Source organism: Zingiber officinale, chromosome 8A (assembly GCF_018446385.1).
Source record: "Zingiber officinale cultivar Zhangliang chromosome 8A, Zo_v1.1, whole genome shotgun sequence".
NCBI lineage: Eukaryota > Viridiplantae > Streptophyta > Magnoliopsida > Zingiberales > Zingiberaceae > Zingiber > Zingiber officinale.
Window position 1 is genome coordinate 2,436,173 of NC_056000.1, and position 19,168 is coordinate 2,455,340.

The 19,168-nt window shown below is 37.5% G+C and overlaps 4 protein-coding genes across 6 annotated transcripts; 2 read left to right on the forward strand and 2 right to left on the reverse strand.

Moving 5' to 3' along the window:
• The first annotated feature begins 55 nt into the window (after window positions 1–55).
• On the forward strand, window positions 56–7,643 carry LOC122011864. Its single transcript, XM_042568271.1, has 16 exons — window positions 56–354; window positions 762–856; window positions 1,036–1,149; window positions 1,991–2,095; window positions 2,191–2,262; window positions 3,924–4,036; window positions 4,115–4,243; window positions 4,362–4,430; window positions 5,301–5,388; window positions 5,494–5,565; window positions 5,638–5,738; window positions 6,467–6,584; window positions 6,674–6,733; window positions 6,830–6,940; window positions 7,177–7,291; window positions 7,401–7,643. Exons 1-15 carry the CDS (start codon window positions 219–221, stop codon window positions 7,279–7,281), a joined length of 1,488 nt encoding a protein of 495 aa, XP_042424205.1. The 5' UTR covers window positions 56–218; the 3' UTR covers window positions 7,282–7,291; window positions 7,401–7,643.
• A 353-nt stretch (window positions 7,644–7,996) lies between these two features.
• LOC122010921 lies at window positions 7,997–8,987 on the reverse strand. Its single transcript, XM_042567386.1, has one exon. The coding sequence runs from the start codon at window positions 8,792–8,794 to the stop codon at window positions 8,126–8,128; it is 669 nt and encodes a 222-aa protein (XP_042423320.1). The 5' UTR covers window positions 8,795–8,987; the 3' UTR covers window positions 7,997–8,125.
• Window positions 8,988–11,418: 2,431 nt separating this feature from the next.
• On the reverse strand, window positions 11,419–14,765 carry LOC122011865 (U2 small nuclear ribonucleoprotein A'-like). The gene is made up of 8 exons (XM_042568272.1): window positions 14,540–14,765; window positions 14,359–14,399; window positions 13,753–13,882; window positions 13,465–13,670; window positions 12,588–12,761; window positions 12,349–12,399; window positions 12,058–12,219; window positions 11,419–11,748 (listed from the first exon to the last, which is right to left on the reverse strand). Exons 1-8 carry the CDS (start codon window positions 14,619–14,621, stop codon window positions 11,743–11,745), a joined length of 852 nt encoding a protein of 283 aa, XP_042424206.1. The 5' UTR covers window positions 14,622–14,765; the 3' UTR covers window positions 11,419–11,742.
• Window positions 14,766–15,377: 612 nt separating this feature from the next.
• LOC122011866 lies at window positions 15,378–18,859 on the forward strand. Of its 3 annotated transcripts, XM_042568276.1 has the most exons (4): window positions 15,378–15,879; window positions 16,883–17,352; window positions 18,064–18,344; window positions 18,442–18,859. In XM_042568276.1, the coding sequence occupies exons 2-4, from the start codon at window positions 16,972–16,974 to the stop codon at window positions 18,524–18,526; spliced, it is 747 nt and encodes a 248-aa protein (XP_042424210.1). In that variant the 5' UTR covers window positions 15,378–15,879; window positions 16,883–16,971; the 3' UTR covers window positions 18,527–18,859. The 3 variants fall into 3 exon arrangements, with proteins under 3 accessions (XP_042424210.1, XP_042424208.1, XP_042424209.1); XM_042568274.1 differs by having other exon boundaries at window positions 18,064–18,859; XM_042568275.1 differs by having other exon boundaries at window positions 16,962–17,352; window positions 18,064–18,859.
• The last annotated feature ends 309 nt before the right edge of the window (window positions 18,860–19,168 follow it).

Genomic DNA, 19,168 nt, shown 5'->3' on the forward strand with positions numbered 1-19,168 from the left:
CTTCATTTATATTTAATTAATTTTATATGGTTTACACTCTCTACCTTCCTTCTCTTCCACTAATTAAGAAGGGCCGTTCCGGAATCCGGATGCCGCTCTAATCATTGCTTTGTCCGCCCGTCCCTTCATTGCATTCTTTCGTTCTCTTCCTATTCCTCAATCGGATAGCCCTAAAAGAGCCCCAGCTGAATCCTTTCTCCGCAGATCTCTTTGAGCCAATGCAAGGAGGAGGAAGAGGCGGCACAGGCGAGCCGCAGAGCAGCTGCCGGAGCGACGATGTGATCCGGCTGGAGCGCGAATCCGTCATTCCCATCCTCAAGCCTAAGTTAGTCATGAGGCTCGCCGATCTCATTGGTGCTTCACTTCTCCTCTTTCCTTCTTAACTCTCATCTAAAGCGTGTGAATTACCTAGTTTGCAAGTGTTCGCAAGGTGTTTTCCCCCCCTTTTGTTGATCTGCATTGTAGGTCTGTTTGATGATGAAAAAAAAGAGTTTGAATCTCCATTATTCATGATGATCAACAGCTTTTGGACAATGGACTAAATTGTGAGCAGAAATTAGGAATAAGGATACGGGAGATATAACTCGATAGTGTTGGGTTTGATTGCTCTTGCAGAATTATATAGCCTGCTCTATGAATTATATGCTACACTATCTCCTAGTATAACTCTGTGTTCTATAATTTGTTTATATTTTATTTTCTAAGCTTGTTCATTATCTCATCGATCTATTCAGCCACCTTGACATGATTTTCTCTCGCAGAGCACGTTTCTGATCGGACAGAATTTTTGAAGCTTAGTAAGAGAATTGAGTACACTATTAGAGCTTGGTATCTTCTTCAGTTTGAAGACCTGATGGTATGTTCCCAACAGTTACATACTGAGAAAATTGTTTTTCAGGTTTTTGATAGTATCTCATGGACGTCCTATTATTATTATCCTCTTTTTATTCTTCATCCCATGATAATAATTAAATGTCTAATTGATCAGTCTAAACATATCTACTTCAATATTGAAAGATAAGTTTATCCTGCCAGCAACTGTATTCCCTGTTTGATCCTGTTCATGGTGACAAGAGATTGGAGCAGCAGAATTTAACATCTGAAGAAATTAATATTCTTGAGCAAAATTTCTTGACATATTTCTTTCAGGTGAGTTGTAACTATAAATCTCCATATGAAATGCATCAAGTTCATGATTATGTTATCTGTTAGATAGAGTACCTGAATTATTAAAACTAACACAATTGATAGCACCTTTGAGCTTATGAGCATTTAACATTATGAAGTGCTTGCATATCATAAGATGTTTTATATTGACTTGGAAGTTGGCCATTAGCAATTTAAAGGAGTTCATTTTTCCTGTTAAGATAATGGGTTGTTACAACTTGGTGAAGAATGATTTTATCACAAAGTATTCTTAGTTGGTTGATGTCAAGAGTAAAAGTTTGCGCATATATAACAGGAAACCTTTTTCCTCCTACCTTCTTTATGCTTTTAAATAGAAATGTAATCCTTAATTTGCTTAAGGAATATAAAGACTTGATCTGCTGGATTAGGTGATGCAATATAAGTAATATACCTCAGTTGCTGATCATGTGACCATAGAGAGAAGAGGCGGGAATAGGAGAAATTTTGTTGGCCATTAGGACCGGAGAAATTCTATTTATCCAATGATCTATCTTCACAATGTGCCAAATACTATACAAGCTTTTTATAATAAAATCAGGCAAAATAGACGAAGGACAACTGAAACATCAAAATAAATAAACAATATACAAACCTAATCTGGTTTACTTATTTGGCCATTTATATTGTTAAAGAGTATTTAATTCATTTTGTATCATATGAATTACCTAGATAAATCATGATCTAGTCAAGAAAATGGATTTTTTGTAGTTAATAGCCGGGTTATCTGACAATTCCTTGATACAAATGGCATTTGATTCTACTTGATTCCAATATATTCTATTATCCTCATATTGAAATGCAGGTAATGGAAAAGAGCAATTTCAAAATAGTAACTGACGAGGAAATTGATGTCGCACATAGTGGACAGTACTTGTTGAACCTACCAATCAAAGTCGATGAGTCCAAGGTTAGTAATGCATAGATTATGAAGAAAATGCATTTTTTATGCATCTTTGTTCAAGCGGTTTTGCTCACAAATCAAACCGATATTTGTTATTGTAGCTCGACAAACATCTTTTATCAAGGTATTTTAAAGAGCACCATCATGATAATCTTCCAGAATTTTCAGACAAGGTATTACTATAGCTTTCTTGTTACGCCAACATGTGATACTACAGTTTCCTTTTTTCCTTTTTATTTCATGAACCTCTTGATCCTCTTTGGCAAAGACAGTATATCTTAGTATATCCTGATCTGGACAACTGTTTTGGAGGAAAAAATATGATACTTTTTTCCTTAAATAGTGCCATTTTCTATTCAAATTTCAAATGTCATAGATTATACGTCATAATTCATAGAATTCATTTACAAATTTCTGCTTCCCAGATATGTAGTGCTATTTGAATAATCTTTGAATTTTGTAGGCTTGCTTTACAGTTTATTTACATTGCTTAATAAGGAACAATTCCAATAATCTTGTTCATTGTTCTCTATTGCATGTTTTTCATATAGTTGTAGCATATGAATACATAACTTTTTTGGGCATCTCACTAGTAAGCTTCGAGTTCACTTCAAATGATCTACTTACATAGTGGATTGATGCAAAAATGTGCCAGGGTTTTCTCTGATCATAGTTAGTAAAGAAATTAATACAATCAGGTTAGTTTGCAGTCGCCATGTGTAATATATGGAATGTCAGGTTCTTCATCCTGATCCACCAAATAAATGCTCCAAAGGGAACCTATCAAAACATAGGTAAAGGACATTGGCAATAACAAACAAATGAACAATAGGTAGACTGGTATATTCATGATCATCACCCAGCTCTTAGGAGCACACAGAGCATCATCAAAGAAGGACTGCATCAAAGTAATGTGATGAGAAACCTCCTGCACCCTGTTGGTTAAGCTGTTGCTTAAAGCTCCTAGAAATTGCTCATAGGAATAGCAGCCAGCTACAGCCCTTGTTTATCCCAAAGAAGTGGCACATCTCATGGTTGCTGCTGCTTATGGCTACTTGTCCAGATTGCAATCAGCACTGCCTGGCACTTGGTTGCATAGGGTTTTCGCATTATGTGTGCTACCTTCTTATCAGTTATTGCAAGATTGCATATTGCTTGCGATGTTGCAGCTTGTGGCGCTGGAAGGGATTGAGAGCATTAGATGTGTTGGCATATTGTGAATAGTTGAGCATTTGGAAGTGAATTGCTGTCATTTTTGTTGTACAACTGTTTGCAAACGGTTAGCAGTGGCTTTTGGAGTTGTTACTGAAAGTTGACATGGAATTTGTAGTGATAGTGGGTTATGAGTTCCATCCATTTGGCAAGATCTGGAGGTTAATCACAACATATTATCACATTTCATATGGAGACACTATGCAGAATTCAACCACCTCTCTCTTCTAGTCCATTGGCTACTTGGTAGCATGAGGAAGAAGATCCCATTAGCATGAGGATCTGGGACATGAAGACAGCATCTTCGTTTCAATCTACTTTGGTTCCTAGGCTACACTTAACTCCTGTGTTTGTATGAGTTTTAAATTATGATCCTTAACACAAAATGGAGAGATTCAACCAACTTTTGTAGATTTAATATTTTTCTTGTGCATGCTGCTCTAGTGCTGAAGCTTGTATTTGATTAGAAATGCTTTGAAAATCTTGGTAGTCTCTCATTTTTTGAATGTGATGAAAAATTATTTCACAAATTTTTAGCTCTTCTATTATAAATTATTTTGTAAAAGTTAAATTCATCTTTATTTCTATGAGACACTCATGATTTTTTTATTTGTTTTTGAAGTATGTAATTTTTCGTCGTGGCATTGGAATAGATCAAACAACTGATTACTTTGTAATGGAGAAACTTGATATGATCATTTCCCGTATTTGGATGTGGTTCCTTAAGAAAACAAGGTACTGATATTTTCTGTTTCTTCATTCTTCCCTAGCTTAATTACCTTATGGTTTTGCTACTGCTGAAAATTGGTGCAGGTTGCAATTTCTGTTTACCAAAAGGGCAGACAAAAGGCCACAGAGTAATCCCAAAAAAACAGATGAACCTAATTCTGAAACAGAAGAGTTGTTTGTTGAACGAATTAGGATTGAAAAATTGGAACTGAGGTAAAGTTTTCATATAATGAATGTATCATGATTGTTTTCTCTCTTTTTTTTTTTCCTTTAAACTTCATCGTTTTACAACTGATGCTTGTTTTTCTTGTCTTTCCGTTGTGGGTTAAAGCATGCGAAATTTGTTTGGGAAGATTATGATACAGGAGCCTACTTTTGATAGGATGATTGTTGTCTATAGGTATGCCTACCTTTTTTCTTTTCTGGTTAATTTCAACCATACTCCACAGGGTATTGCCTCTAATTAAATTTGGTATACAAGATTTCTTTTGTTCCATTGTCATCTTTAAATTTACCTTAATGTTTTATTTTGGAGGTCAAATCTATTTCACAGAGGAAGACATTTTGTTGGGATTCCCAATTAGCATAGTTTAATAGATCCAGTCAATTTCATACCTTTCTTGTTTTTCCTTGGCCTTCTTCTCTCTCTTTCTCTCATGCTTCCATCACCTCCTTCGCCCAAGACAATGCCACCTTCAATCGCCATCAAAACCGCTTACTGTTATTCTGGGATCCTTTGCTGCAAGAGCATGGCATCAAAACAGCTGGAACCCTCATTCCCATGTGAATGGCCTGGTGGCTGACCATACTGACAATGGTTAGTTTTGTGTCTACATAGTGGATATGGAGGGTGGATGGTGGAGTCTACATCTGATGGGATAGGAAGGAGAGTGAGATAGAGTCAACAAGGAGAACAAAGAAATAAAAGAATCAAGGAGCATGAAATTTGATTGAGAAAATAAGAAAAAGGAATATTCAACTCCAAAATATGCTGATTAGGTCATCCTGTCACTTTCTGTCCCCCACTATCAAATTGATTGCTGAAATGCCAGGATGAAACAAAAGGGTGACTTTGGAACAAAATAAATTGTGTTCCAAATTTATAGAAGGGCGTACCTTGAGTTCCATTTTCCTAATTTACTCTTTCTTTTTCTATGAAATTCAGACTTGATTTTTGAAAAGAAAGCCCAGTCTCATGTTATGAAGTATAACCCTATGCATGGAAATAAATCTACATCTAACCCCTTATGTGTAATGGAAAATTATACAGACGGGCTGGTGACAAGGACAAGATGGACCGAGGAATTTTTGTGAAGCACTACAAGACTATACCTATGGCAGATATGGAACTAGTTTTGGTCAGCATTTTTTTTTTTTTTTGAGAAAAAAAGGAAGACGCTTGTATTTTTAGCATCAAATTTCTGTTTTTACCAATATTTGATACGTATTATTTGGTTTTGCAGCCTGAAAAGAAAAATCCAGGTTTAACACCTATGGATTGGGTCAAATTTCTTGTTTCTGTCATAATTGGACTTGTATGTCTAAATAAATAACCAGTTGAATTCTACACTAGAAATGATATTCAGATTGGATCCTGACTGTTGCAGGTTACTCTTGTTAGTTCTCTTGAAATGCCCAAAGCTGATATATGGGTTGTTATTGCTGTCCTCTCTGGTGTTGTTGGTTATTGTGCTAAGGTCTATTTTTCGTAAGCACTTCTTCAACTTTTACTCAAAATATGTTTTTTTCTCTGCTTCTTTTGGTATAAGGACATTTGTATTGTACTTGAATTGTTTAGGATGAGACACAATTAGATTTTTTTTTAACAATCATCATAATGCTTACACACTAGGAATTATCTGATACACCTTCACCACTTTTTTTTTTTTTCTTAATCTTGGCTTCGATATTGTTTGTACAATGACATTGATGCTTGTTTTTGTTTCAGTAAAGCATAGTTAAATCAAGGAATGTTTAAAAACCGTCTGAGTTTTTCTATTCTTAATGTGGCCCGTATAATTTGTTTTTTGTGTGAATGCCCATGCTGTTGGTACGGACTTTAGTTCAAAATCATTCTTGCAATTTTCTGTTAACTAAAGTAATTATTCAGCACATAGGATCATCTGTTTTTTTTTTTTTTTTCATTTCTCTCCTTTTTTTTTTAGGTCTATTTTATGATTTAAAATTACTTTCATTTTCTTTGCTACACATCCCATACAATACTAGCAGTTTTATGGATTAGCCAATTCTTTCTGCAAAGGAGGCTTACTATCATGGAGTTGTTTTCATGTTCATGTTTTTCTATATTGCATTCGTGATTGCTGAACAACTATTATATTTGACCAAACTTCTGGAGTATACTGGGATTTTGATTTCAAATTGTGGTCGATATCTTCTTCTGATTTATCAAATGCTAAACTTCCATTTATGCTGCAGGTTTCAGCAAAACATGGAGACTTACAGGAACTTAATCACCCAGTCAATGTATGACAAACAATTGGATAGTGGGAGAGGCACACTATTACACTTGTGTGACGATGTGATCCAACAAGAAGTACGTTCCATACACGAATCTTGATAACTTTTATTGATAGAACAATTGCATTTCTTCTGCTGATCAACTGAATTCTTGAACATATTTAGGTCAAAGAGGTTATAGTTTCTTATTTTATTTTGATGGAGCAAGGGAAGGCTACAATGCAGGTTCTATTTCTTTAAATACTCACATATTTCCATCTTTATGTCATACTATCACAGTACAATTATATGAAATTTCACTCTATTTGGATCTACATGTAGGATCTCGACATTCGGTGCGAAGAACTCATTGAGGAAGAATTCGGAATGAAATGCAATTTCGAGGTTCTAGATGCTGTCCAAAAGTTGGAGAGACTTGGAATTGTTTCTAGAGTAAGATTGCAAAATACCCACTTTATCCTTTCTGACAAGATTCTTGTTTTTTCAGTCAGTTAAAGCTCTGTCAAGCTTCTCTATGTCAAGTACCTGAGATGATTGATTGTCTGTGATGATTCTTTATGATCATCCAGCAAACGTATAATTGGATACTGACTCCATTATGTTATGCATTACACCTTGATCCGATACATTGATGTGGTATATCCATTTGGTTGCAACTTCTATTTCAGGACTCTATCGGAAGGATATTCTGCCTTCCACTGAAACGAGCCAATGAGATAATAGGTCCCACTACAGAAGAGTTGGTAATAAAAGCCACTCAAAGTCAAGATTAATGTGTCCGGAGTAAGCTCCTCTCCCGATTCCATTTTCCAATATCGTTTAGCATATTTCATGTCATGATACTGGTCTGTCGGAAGATCCCTAATACATTGTTCTTGAATGTTTATTGCAGTTCTGGTCTTAGATTTTCTGAAAAGATTCCGTCATGGAGATTCACCCCATTGGAGGCGCATGTTGCTGGATTCCCATTGATGGATTTTACAGAAGTCGCAGGCTATTCAAACTGTTTGGTGATCTATAGAGAACATTAATTGTTGATTGAGGCATTCAGTTTCAGTAAGGATTAATTAATTAATTAATTTTTTTGTCATTGGAAATATGGTTACCTTTTATTGCTCACAAAAGTACCAATTTATTTGATCGGATGAATGATATGATAGTCAGATGGCATTTCCCTAATGAACCACCTAACTCATCATGGACGTCAACAAAATGCAAACCAGTGACGTACCATCTCATCGACGATGACAACTTCGATCGATGCTGGCAAGCGAAGAACACTTGTGACTTGACGCGACACTCTTAATATGTAGATGCCGTGCGATGCAATCTGGCTCGGTGGGTGGGTCTCATGCGATCGAAATGTGCTGCAAATCTCTCGATCGACAAGGCACATCCCGTAGATAATGATTGATTCACATGGTCGAACAGATATTTACATACATCATTTCATTTATTCATTCGATTCTCACCACGCGAGAGCAGCAGTAATAGTAATAGTAATAGTAATAGTAATAATTAATTAAAGATCACATATTAACCCCACTGCAAATATAATGAAGCATGCTTGACCATATCTGATTATCGTTACTTACGTACATATAGACGATGGATGGATCATAATCCTCTGGCGAGCATCTGTTGGTACTCCATTTCCTGGTACTGAAGCAATGCCACGCGGCTCTGCGATCGCAGCTGCTCGTAGAACCGCTTGATGAACTCCTCCGCCTCGTCGTCCACCTCGCCTTCTCCTCCATCCTCTTCCTCCTCGCACTCCGACGGGTAGTCCATCACGCGGACGGAGGACGGGGACGAAGCGGACGGCAGCGGCGTGCGCTGCTCCCCCAGCGCGAGATCATGGGACGACGACGACGACAGGAAGAAGTTTTCCGGCAGCGGGGAGTACTCGATCCTCGGCGGCACCACGGCGGCCCACGGACTCGCGTCGTCGTCGGAGACGACGGCGGCGTGCAGGCAGGGGAAGTAGCTGTGGCGGTGGCGCCTTCCGTGGTAAAAAACAGGGTAGTTGGGGCTGTTGCTGCACGAGAACTCGTACTCCCGGCGACCGAAGAGGGTGGAGACATTCTTCCCAATCCCCGGCGCCCGGTGGTGGTGGTGGCTTTGGAAGATGAGGCTGCGGCCTAGAGACTTGCCTCGCTTCATGAGGAGGTTCATCTCCATGGCCAGCCGTCGCCTGGACGCGAAGCCTTTCCTCATCATGAAAAATGCAACTCGCAGATAATTCCAGAGCTTCTTGGCGGTGGCAGCGTGGGTGCGGAGCTCCATAATCTTGGCCCGAGGGGTTGTTCTCTGATCCCTGCGAGGTTAATTAAATAACCTCGCAGAAGAGGAGAAATTAAACCCCCCACAGAGAAACAAGAAAAAGTGGGCGGAGAAGGAAGTAACTTATAGAGGGAGGGATGCGGGATATTGTGAGAAGGTGGAGTGTGGAATGGAGAAACGGAGCTAGCGGTGGGAAATGATGACAGTATTGGAGAACAAGAAAGAAACCAGGAAAAAAAATATAAAAAAAAAAGAAAAGGATCGGAGATAGGGAGATATGAGACGATATGATCAGTGAGCTAGGCCTAGGCGGAGTGGACCATGGCAATGTAATAATGAGTAGTTTAAATTGTGAGGACAACGCCACTGCAACCACTGCACCGACCGCGCGCGTCTCAGCGAAGCCTTTTTCCCTTCGTCCTCCTCGCCAGGGAGGCCGCACGCATTCGCCGCTCCCACGCGCCCGATCGAGCTCTGTAAAAGACAAAGCCAGACTTGAGATTGAAACGTTCGCACTTTTTAATTTAATTAATTGTTTGAAATCGCGTGACCCTGAGTAGCTAGGTTATTGTCGAAGCCAAAATAGCCTAATATATGGATTTTACATTTAATTCTAATACGGTAGAAAAAGAAATAGAAATATATGAAATTTAATTCCAAAAAGAAATGAGATCTTTCTCGAAAAGTAAATCTATCAAAAGAAATCACCATTATCCTAAATATTATAAAAATAATTATTATACCTCCTCTATGTCTTGGCCATTTGTATTAATGCTTAATAGTTATCTATTATTTATCTCCTCCGTGTTGATCTAGGGCTATGAGATTGTATATTACATATAAATATATATAATTACTGGATGCAAATTTTTTTTAAGCTCCTGGGGTAAGATATGCAGGATAAATGGAACTATTTTTTTTTAATTGGTTTGAAATCGTAAGCACCGTTCTGGATATAAAAATATTAAGTGTCTTTGTCCAGTTGTTTTCACCAAATCAACGTAGCATTATATCAATCCCATTAGCGCGGTAGAAATGTAAAATTTAAATAGAGAAAGATGAATATTTTAGAGTCGATTTCTGAATTTAAATTTTTCTGATAAATTTAAATTTAAATTTAAAGTATGACACAACTTTTGTGAAAATGCAAGTTTGATGTAAAGATTCTTATCTATTAGTGGTTTTAATTTCACTCGAACGCTGTTGAAATATATTATTAATTTTGGATTATTTTCTTCCCCTTTTAAATTTATAAGCGCTCCTCTACTACCTCATATCCAAGATTCAATGTTTGAAAGCCAATTCACATTTTGTGTTTTTTTAAAATGAAAATAATAAAATCTTTTAGGATTTTTATCTTAGTATGTAAGTTAGGTGAACTTTTCTTGTTTTATCGGAGAACTAAATTTCAATTTAACATTTCTCTATTATTAATCAAATTTCATTCATGATTAAAGTTAACAAGTGCAAGAAAATGGGGGCCCATATTTATAAATATAAAAAGGAAAGAAATAAACTCTAAATTATGATGGAGAATTCTAATATTTTATGTCATAGGTCTTTGAGGCTAGGCATTTGACTAAGGAGCACATTCATAACACTTCATGTTTTGAAAGATAAAATAAATAAATAAATAAATAATTTATAATTTTTTCATACAGATAAATTATAAATATTACAACTTTAACATGTGGAACCACACTCCTCTGATTGAAACGCTTCAATATAATAAAACAACAATTTATATTTAGTTTCTAGTTGGAGTCCATTGTATACTTTAGCTAATTAAATTAAAACATTATGTTGTGACCAACTAATGAATGGTTAAATTATACACAACAAGAAGACTAGTGCTATTAGAAAAAAGTAATTATCGTGAACAATGATTGTTCATGGAGGATTTTCAGGAATGGACAAGAAAAATGCATCCTTTAAAGACTAAGCTTTTTGTTACACTTTCGTTATAGTTCTTTGGTCTGGCGTCTGTTGACGAGAATTGAACTGAATGGAAATAGAAATGAGAATGACCATAATCAGCATGAGTTTTATAGAATACTTTAAGCCCTGAATATTTGCACCGTGAAGTTCACGCACAAGACCCATATTGTTGTAATGCCTTGCGTGCCGAGAACTCAGCCAAAGACATGGGTTTTTAGGGCAAAATTAACGTGCCTTGAGCAACCAGCGAGGGAGAGATCCAGAGAACACATGATCGTCGTTATGGTGGGAGCGTACTTAAGCTAGCGGCAGAAGGAATTTTGTGCTCGCTTCCTCTTTCGTCACTTTCAAGTTTTGGTTTGTTGTGTTTTAATTTTTTCCCTTCGCTTCCAAGTTGTTCCATTACTTTAAACCTCTCTATCCTCGTGTTGCTCCACTGTTTATGCCCAAGGAAAAGGATTATTAATGAATCAATTTGAGGCCACACAGTGGCCGACATCGAGCTGCACTGTTTTATTGTTTTGATCAGAGTTTGACCTGAGCTTGAACCTTTATCGAAATACCCTAAAGGAACTACTTCAATCAATGCATATATATACACACACACACACCATCAAAATCAAATCATCCACAATCAAGAACAGGGAAGAGAAACCATATCGTAGTGGCAACTCCAGAGAAACTAATAGTAGATAAATCATCCGAGGCTGGCAGGTTAATTTTCCTCAACAGAACAAACACAGTTTTGACATTCATTGGATGGATTAATACAGAATTATATCTTTTACAGAAACTAACTTTGTTAACAAAAGGGTGTTTTTTTTCTCTTCCTGATGAAGTAGAATAGAAATGCATGAAGCAGGCTTCAAACACTTTGTTGCTTGGTAACGCATGAATAGGAATTAGCTCAGCAATTGCTTTTACACTCAGTTGCCCATTTGTAGCTTCAAACAGTTGGACGATAACACTAAAGGATTAGCAATAGACCCCTTTCACAGTTGTAGTATCAGCTGCTAGTCCTGAAGCGAAGAAAGAAACAAGGCGGCATTAGAAATGACTCTTCAAGAAACAGTTCAATCCTCCAAATGCAAAGACAACTCAGGGTGTTAAATATCTGGAAAAAAAATAATAAAATGTCTGGTAAAAATATGTTCCATCTATTAACAGTACATTGTATTTAATCAGACCTTTTAACAAAAATGAGACCATGATTTTTGGCATATTGACCCAATGCTTCAACAACAATGGTGGTGGTCTTTTGGCAATTTGACAATTTTTAATACACCCAATAAAAGGGCAATGCAAGTTGAATACTAGGTCGAGAGAACCTGTTCGATTGGCTGAACATCTTCGTTCTGGTCATTATCTTGAACTTCGTTTCCTTCATTCTGGTCATCTACTTTCACTGTATCAACTACCATATCTTCCGACGCATTTGTCTCCTTTCCCAAATTCATAAATTCTTCAGGAATTTGACCTAACTTTAGTGCCTGTATAGCAGAAAGAAACACAATTTTGGTAACGCATTAAAACTAGAAGAAGAAAAACAAAGACTTATTTCTAACAGGTGTATTCTACTATAACTGCTTAACTAGCCTGTTCGATAGTGATGAACATACCTTTTCAAGCCTAGCAACTTCTTCAAGAGTTTGAGAATTGATGATCGCAGCCTGCATATAACAAATTATTAGATCAACAAATGGGACAATTCCTAACTGTAAATGTTGTCAAAAACAGGTCATTCAGCATTGTGATAGAGGTAACTCAGATAATAAGTGGTTAAATTAAAAAGATGCATTACATTAGGACGAACACTTATTTCTAGCACATCATTTATTGGCAAAGAGGAAGGAGTTACCTTAATAGCAGTAATTTGCTCCAGAGTGGGGGTGACTTTAGGAGGCTGCTCTAATTGTGAAACATTTGGTTCAGTTGGAACCTCAACCGGCGTGAATGTCTTTGGAATTACTACTTTCTTTGCTTCCTCTTCAGCTTCTTTTGATGCAAACAGCCTTTCTGCTTCAGTCCTCTCCTAGTAGTGTAAACAGCACCAATACAACAACAACAACAACAAAAAAGTGAAACAAGTGCCTAGTATAAAGCAAAACAAAAAATTTTACAGGAGCAGCAAGCACAATTATCATGCCCAGTAATTTACCTCTAAAATTAAAACATTAGAAATTTATGGTAAATCACCCTACAGAGCCAGCGATGTAATATTTCAGATGAACTAATTTTAAAAACAAACATTAACAAAATTGTACGCTAAGGTTTTAGATCTTGTTTTACTACTGTCATTGGTAGCTTGGAATAGTTCAGTATCGTGCCGACTCATATCAACATACAACTAGAATTAGCACTAGTCTGGCCAAGTGAACCTAAATTTTGGCATGGATTTGATGTTAATTAATTTCAACGATCTCTTGACCTTTCAATCAACCACAATCTCAATCCTCCGGAGGACATACTTATTTCCTCTATAATTTACTTCAATGTGATTAGAGCATTGCATCCATATGCTTTCATATTCTTGTTTACTCTAGCTCAAGGAGGCATAAATGCCGTGTCCAAGTAACAGACTCATACATCTGCCCACTACTCTTTAGAAAATTAATTTAGCAAAGAAACTTAAAAAAATAACTATTTGAATGTAGATGTAATATTTTGAATAGCAAAATATACAGTAAGGTTAAAATAATAAAACACAGATCCAGCAGAAAATTAACTCAACCAACCTTCTGTTTCACTTTCCTGAAATCAAGCAAACGCAACTTTTTGAGTCTGTGAATCACATACAGTCGGTAATTTGGCTTCTTTGTAATATTATTATCCAGTAAGCTAAGAAATTGCAGCTTTGGAAGAGATACTAGAGGATCAATCTCCACCAGGTTTACCAACCGATTATTAGTGAGAACCAGTGTGTGCAGTTTTGGTAAGAATTCTGCAAAAATTAGTGGAAGAAAAGTGATTTAAAAGGCAATGAATTACAGGCAGGTAATTCTGCTTAAGGCCCAAGATACAACCTCCAAGATTCAGATTGATACGAGTGATGCGGTTATTGTTGATCAACAGAGTACCAAGACGATTTAAGTAGGGAAAATTTTCAAGCTTCACAATCTCATTGTCAGATAAATCAATGGTGTCAAACTGGTCCTGCACAGACAAAAAATAAATCAGATAAATATATGTGAACATGTAAGATAAAGATTCTAGGGCGAGTATCATCTTCTCGGTTAGATCCCCTCCCCTCTCTCTCCAAACAAACAAGTAAGATAAGGAAATGAATATTGTCACAAGGACTTCTTTTCTTAACTGTATGCATTTAGGCATAAAATCACAGTAACGATGCTTTGTCACACAAGTGATGAATATTACATTAACACAAATTACAATGCATGTCCAAGTCAAGACCGGTACTGAATGTTGAGAAATCCAATGTAATCCATCTGAGTTTGCCAGTAACTTCACAATGAAACTTTGCCGGAAATTAATACTGACAGTAAAAGCCTAATTTTGAACTGTATGTCAGGACATAAGTCTAGCTCTGATGCAATCTAACATTAGGGACACTTAAAACGAGCTCAAGAATAAATACAATAATCAGGAAATCAGAGCCAAGTCCAACTCACCTCCGTAGCACCAAGGTTCTCGATGACCGCGATCTTATTACCTGAAACCACCATCAGAAACAGCACATCAGAACCACGACGGCTCCAAATGCGTGTGATTTGGAGAATACGATAGGCCGTGGAAGGATAGGTAGAAGAAGAACAAGCAAGCAAGTCACGTAGCAGAGGGCGAAGTACTCACCGCGCAGATCGAGCTCGCGCTCTTTGATGACATTGAAGAAGTGCGGACTCTTCCATATCAAGTCCGCCGTCAGCCTCACCATGTCCTCTGCTGTCGCCGCCGCCCGCCGCTACACTGGAAAAAGACTTAGAACCGTCGTAAATCGGTTGCAGGCAGAGAGCGATGGAGCAAAAACCTCGCGTAGGGTTTCCGTGCAGCACCGCGACCGCGGAGAGCCGCCGATCCCTTTTCTTCACGGTCGTGTCGACGGATTCGGATCTCTTCCGATTTGGATCCGCCAGCCCGCTTTCACTTTTCAAAATCCAATTGAACTAAATTAGTTTTTTATTTTTTATTCTGGATTTAATCGGTCGAATCGATTTATTTGGTCCGGTTTAAGAATCCGAGTGCTTGGCACGAAACAGTTGAACCCGATGCCTGGTCAGATTTTACGTCCACCGGTCTAAGAATCTGCGTGCTTTCTATTGGTCAAACACGCCTGTGCCTGGCGACTCAGGTCCGAGCCACCAAACAGGAAAATTAAGCCACTCATACGCCTGGAAACGCTGTTCCGAGACGTCATATCTCCGCTGGCACCGCCGCGGAGGTTCTCTCGACCGCTGACCAGGTTCTTTCCGAGTTTGGTGGATTGGTTGGCACAGCGGTGATTTTTACGGTCTCAAGCCTCATCCTTATCCTTCCACGGAATGATACTTATTATCACCCATGTTTTAGACACATAGATCTACCCTTGTAATTATTAGACGAAGCCATAAGAACACGTGGTCCCTTTAGGGTAACGTGGCGACCGACTAGCTCGCTGCACAAAAGCGGCGCCTTTATAAGCGTCATTGCCCTTTCCTTCCGATCTATTGATCAGGTCGCGCAAATTTCATCGTCTTCCTCCTTCCTCCTCCTGAATATTTCGGTACTCTCGCTTTGCATGCGATCGGGAGAGTTCGGAAAACTGGGATTGGCGGCGGATTAGGGCTTTGTGCCATTTGTTTCGAAGAGCATCGACCATGCCTTCGGTGCTCGGAGAAACCCTCCACTCGCGATCAGCTTTCTACTCTTCTTCGTTTCCGCTTACCTCCTATAGCAGATCCAATTCCAGCCGTTTTAAACAAACGCGTAATAAGTGGAATCGTCGCAGTAATCTTAGCTAACATTTGCTTCCCGAGGGGTGTTAAAATCTCACCCCGGTTGCGAACAAATTAGGTTTTCTTCTCCATTCGATTTTCTTCTCCTGCTCCCTCTTGTCTTGTTTCCTCATTCATCGACACGTGCTTCGAGTTGCCTAGGGATCTTAAAGTTTGGGTTTTGCTGTTCTTGGTGCGGACGCGTAAAGAAATTTGATAGAGGTATTCCTTTATTTTCTCGATTTGTTATTTTTTTTAATAGATTACTGTTTTATGAGTATAGATCTTTTAGGTGCTATAAGAAAATTTGCGTTTTGATGAGATGATTCTTCTTTTTGTTCTTAAGACGTTTAATTTGAGGATTATTAAGGGGATTGTTTGTCTTGGAATTTTTTTCCTCGAGGTCGCTTGACCATTTCATCGATGTGAACTGAAAGGAACATCAGATAGCCAGTACTCAGTACTCAATAGTCGGTGATATGCCTGGTGACACTTATTCAGTCAGTTTGTATAACTAAACAGTTTGCAGGTCTGGATCATTTAACCAAACAGTTTATAGGTTGTCTAGGTGAATGATCATAAAAATATAACTAATAATCCTCTTGCATTTTTCGTAGATGAAATCCATAATTGCTGCAGGGAACCAAAAGTCTACCACAAGATGTTTTTTTAATCATTATTGTACTTGCTCAATCCTTGCTACTGCTGTTTGCAGATTTGGCTACTTGGATTTTTTTTTTTTTCTCGTCTACAAATGTAAAGATGATTAAAGCTTTTTTTTTTGTTCATTTGGCAAGGAATAATAATTGAAGATCCTATCTTCCTCGAAATGTGATTCTTTTCCTTGGAGCTAGATCTTCTCGAAACTAACTCAATATAAATACCTGTACGATTCCAAGCGCATTGCACATGTTTGGAAAGTGAATGAAATTTCAATTTCAATAGATCATCTTCTCAGATATTATGCTATACACTTTGGATTCTTGTTCTTCGAACCAAGAGCTATACCTACATTACATGTGCATCAAAAGTTTTATTATATTTATTTCACCACTTCAAAGTTATCAATATCTTGTGAGATGAATTCTCTTTTAACAAAAATCCCTCTGTTGGAACATCAGTTATTACAACTATGATCTAGAACTTAGCTGTGGCATATAACTTCTTTACTTCCGTTAACTTATCATAGATGTTGCTGATTATTACAAGGAATACTATTTTACAGCGTTCAAGCGACTGGCCAGCTGTTTGTCTTGCAAAAAGATAATTTCTAGGGATTCTGAGACTGATCCATTCTTTTGCAGTCCTGACTTCATGGAATCTTCAGTGAAGCATGAACGCAGTACTCCTACCATCGTGGAAAATATTTTGAAGAATGTAGCCTTGGAGGATCTTGACATTTTGTCTATAAATGAGAATGATGAACTGATAATTGGAGAACTTGGACAGTTTTTTAATGGAATCCTTCATGTTGGCGATTCTTATAAGGTAGTTAGTGATAGTGACCTTGATACAGATCAGGATGAAACTTATGCTGTCAATCAGGTTGACATAACTCCAATGGATGACAATAAATTGGAGGATTTTAACAAGCATGCTTCTGGACACTTGATGGAATATTTGCAATCACCTCCTTCCCAGGACACAAGAGAACCACTGAGTATAACAAGAGATGTTGAAAACGCTGAAAACCCTGTAAGTTCGTTTTCATACCATTTTTTAAATCTATCCGCTGTCCGAATTTTGTTACAAAGAGATGTCACATTAAGTTGTTGCATATAATGTTAGGATAAATCATCTTTCTTTAGTTTTCCTAACTAATGTTAGGATGACTCTCATCCTCCTCATATTGCTTTAAAGGCCTTAGCTTAAGCCATTTATGGCTGTATAAGCTTATTAAGCATAGAGGGAGTCCACATTCACTTATGGCCACAAAAGGGTCATAGACGTTCAAACAGTCCCTAGGTGTAAAGTCCAAGTGACATTGAAGTTAATTTTGATTTTTGAATATGATTCTTATACATGTCAGCCAATGTAATATTCCAAAGTTGACTTATTAATATCCCATAGATACAAGATACTAGAATCTGGTTTAATGAACCTGCTAGATTCGTTGACTTGGTTTGTCTGGTTTATTTGTAATTTTCACCATAATTACAGTTCTATGGCACATTCTTCAATTCAACCTTTCAGTGCCTTCAATACCTATCTGAATTTATCTGGTTATTTATGTTCTTGTGGAATTGCTTCTTAGTTTAACGTATACTAGAATCTGATTAAACTTGATCCAGAGTATAGTTGGGCGCTCAACTTATCTGACAATCAAATTTTATTTGATAAAGAATAGTTGATATATGTAACTTTGTTATTTTAAAACATAAGAATGACTCTTATTGGCTTGCCCAGTCTACTACTCCAAAGCTTATCTCAGCCTTGAAAGGAAGCCGTGCTCAAATAGGCATGCAGTCGAATACCAAATTGACTGTCAAGTGGGCACCAGATGTCTATGACCCACCGGTTACATCTGACTGCCACACTGTGAAGGGGCACCATCGACGTTACAAGATCATAAAGAAAGAACCTCGGAAACAAAAACATAGTAAAAACAAGTCCTACAAAATCAGCAGCCACGACAGGAAATCTCTCTCTCAGAAAGGCATGGATAACATTGACTCCGGGATGATGATGTCAAGTCCAAAAACCCTGATGCTCAAATCTTTTAACATTCTTAGTATCTTAACGTGCAATAAATGTCTGATTTATAGTTGCCTTCGTTGTTTTCAGGTTAGCAGCACTTCGTAAAAGAAGTTCTTATAAGTCGAATGCAGAAATCCCGGGCTATACTGGTTTGACAGATGTGAAATGTTGAAAGTGTCTGGCGATTCTCAGTTGCCAAGGCTAGCTAAGTACCATGAAAGGAGCAACTACAAGAAATTTATACTACTCGGTTGTTGCCATGCAGTTTTAGCTTTTGCCAATGATTTTCTGAACCTTGCATTTACTGCCTCGAGTGTTATTGATTATTCTACTACGGTCGATTGTGTGAGTGGTCCTTCATCTTCTACTTCATCTTGTCTTTTTCTCACTGTCTGGTCGTGCGATGAGGAACTAAAGTGGTAAATTCTGTAATGGAATGTTAATTTAGTGGGCAACTAGTATCCAAATTCTACTTTTTAATAAATTCATGAGTATCTTTTTGAAACCTGGCCTGGATTGACTGATTGTATCAGAGAAATTGGTTTATGGCAGTGCCAACTTTTGCCAAAAAATCACTAACTACACGTCTACACCCCCACGATATCCGCACTCGTTTTTTTCTGGTCAAATTTCATTCCGCAAATCAAATATCATTCTGATGAAATGATGAAAATAAATGACGCAGTAGAGATTCAAAAGAAAAGGATCAAGTATAATTTATAACAAAGAGAAGCCTTCCAATATTTTCTACATAAAAATTCCTTTGAGATTAATCTTAGCCAAATTATTTAACACTTATTCATCCTAAACTGTG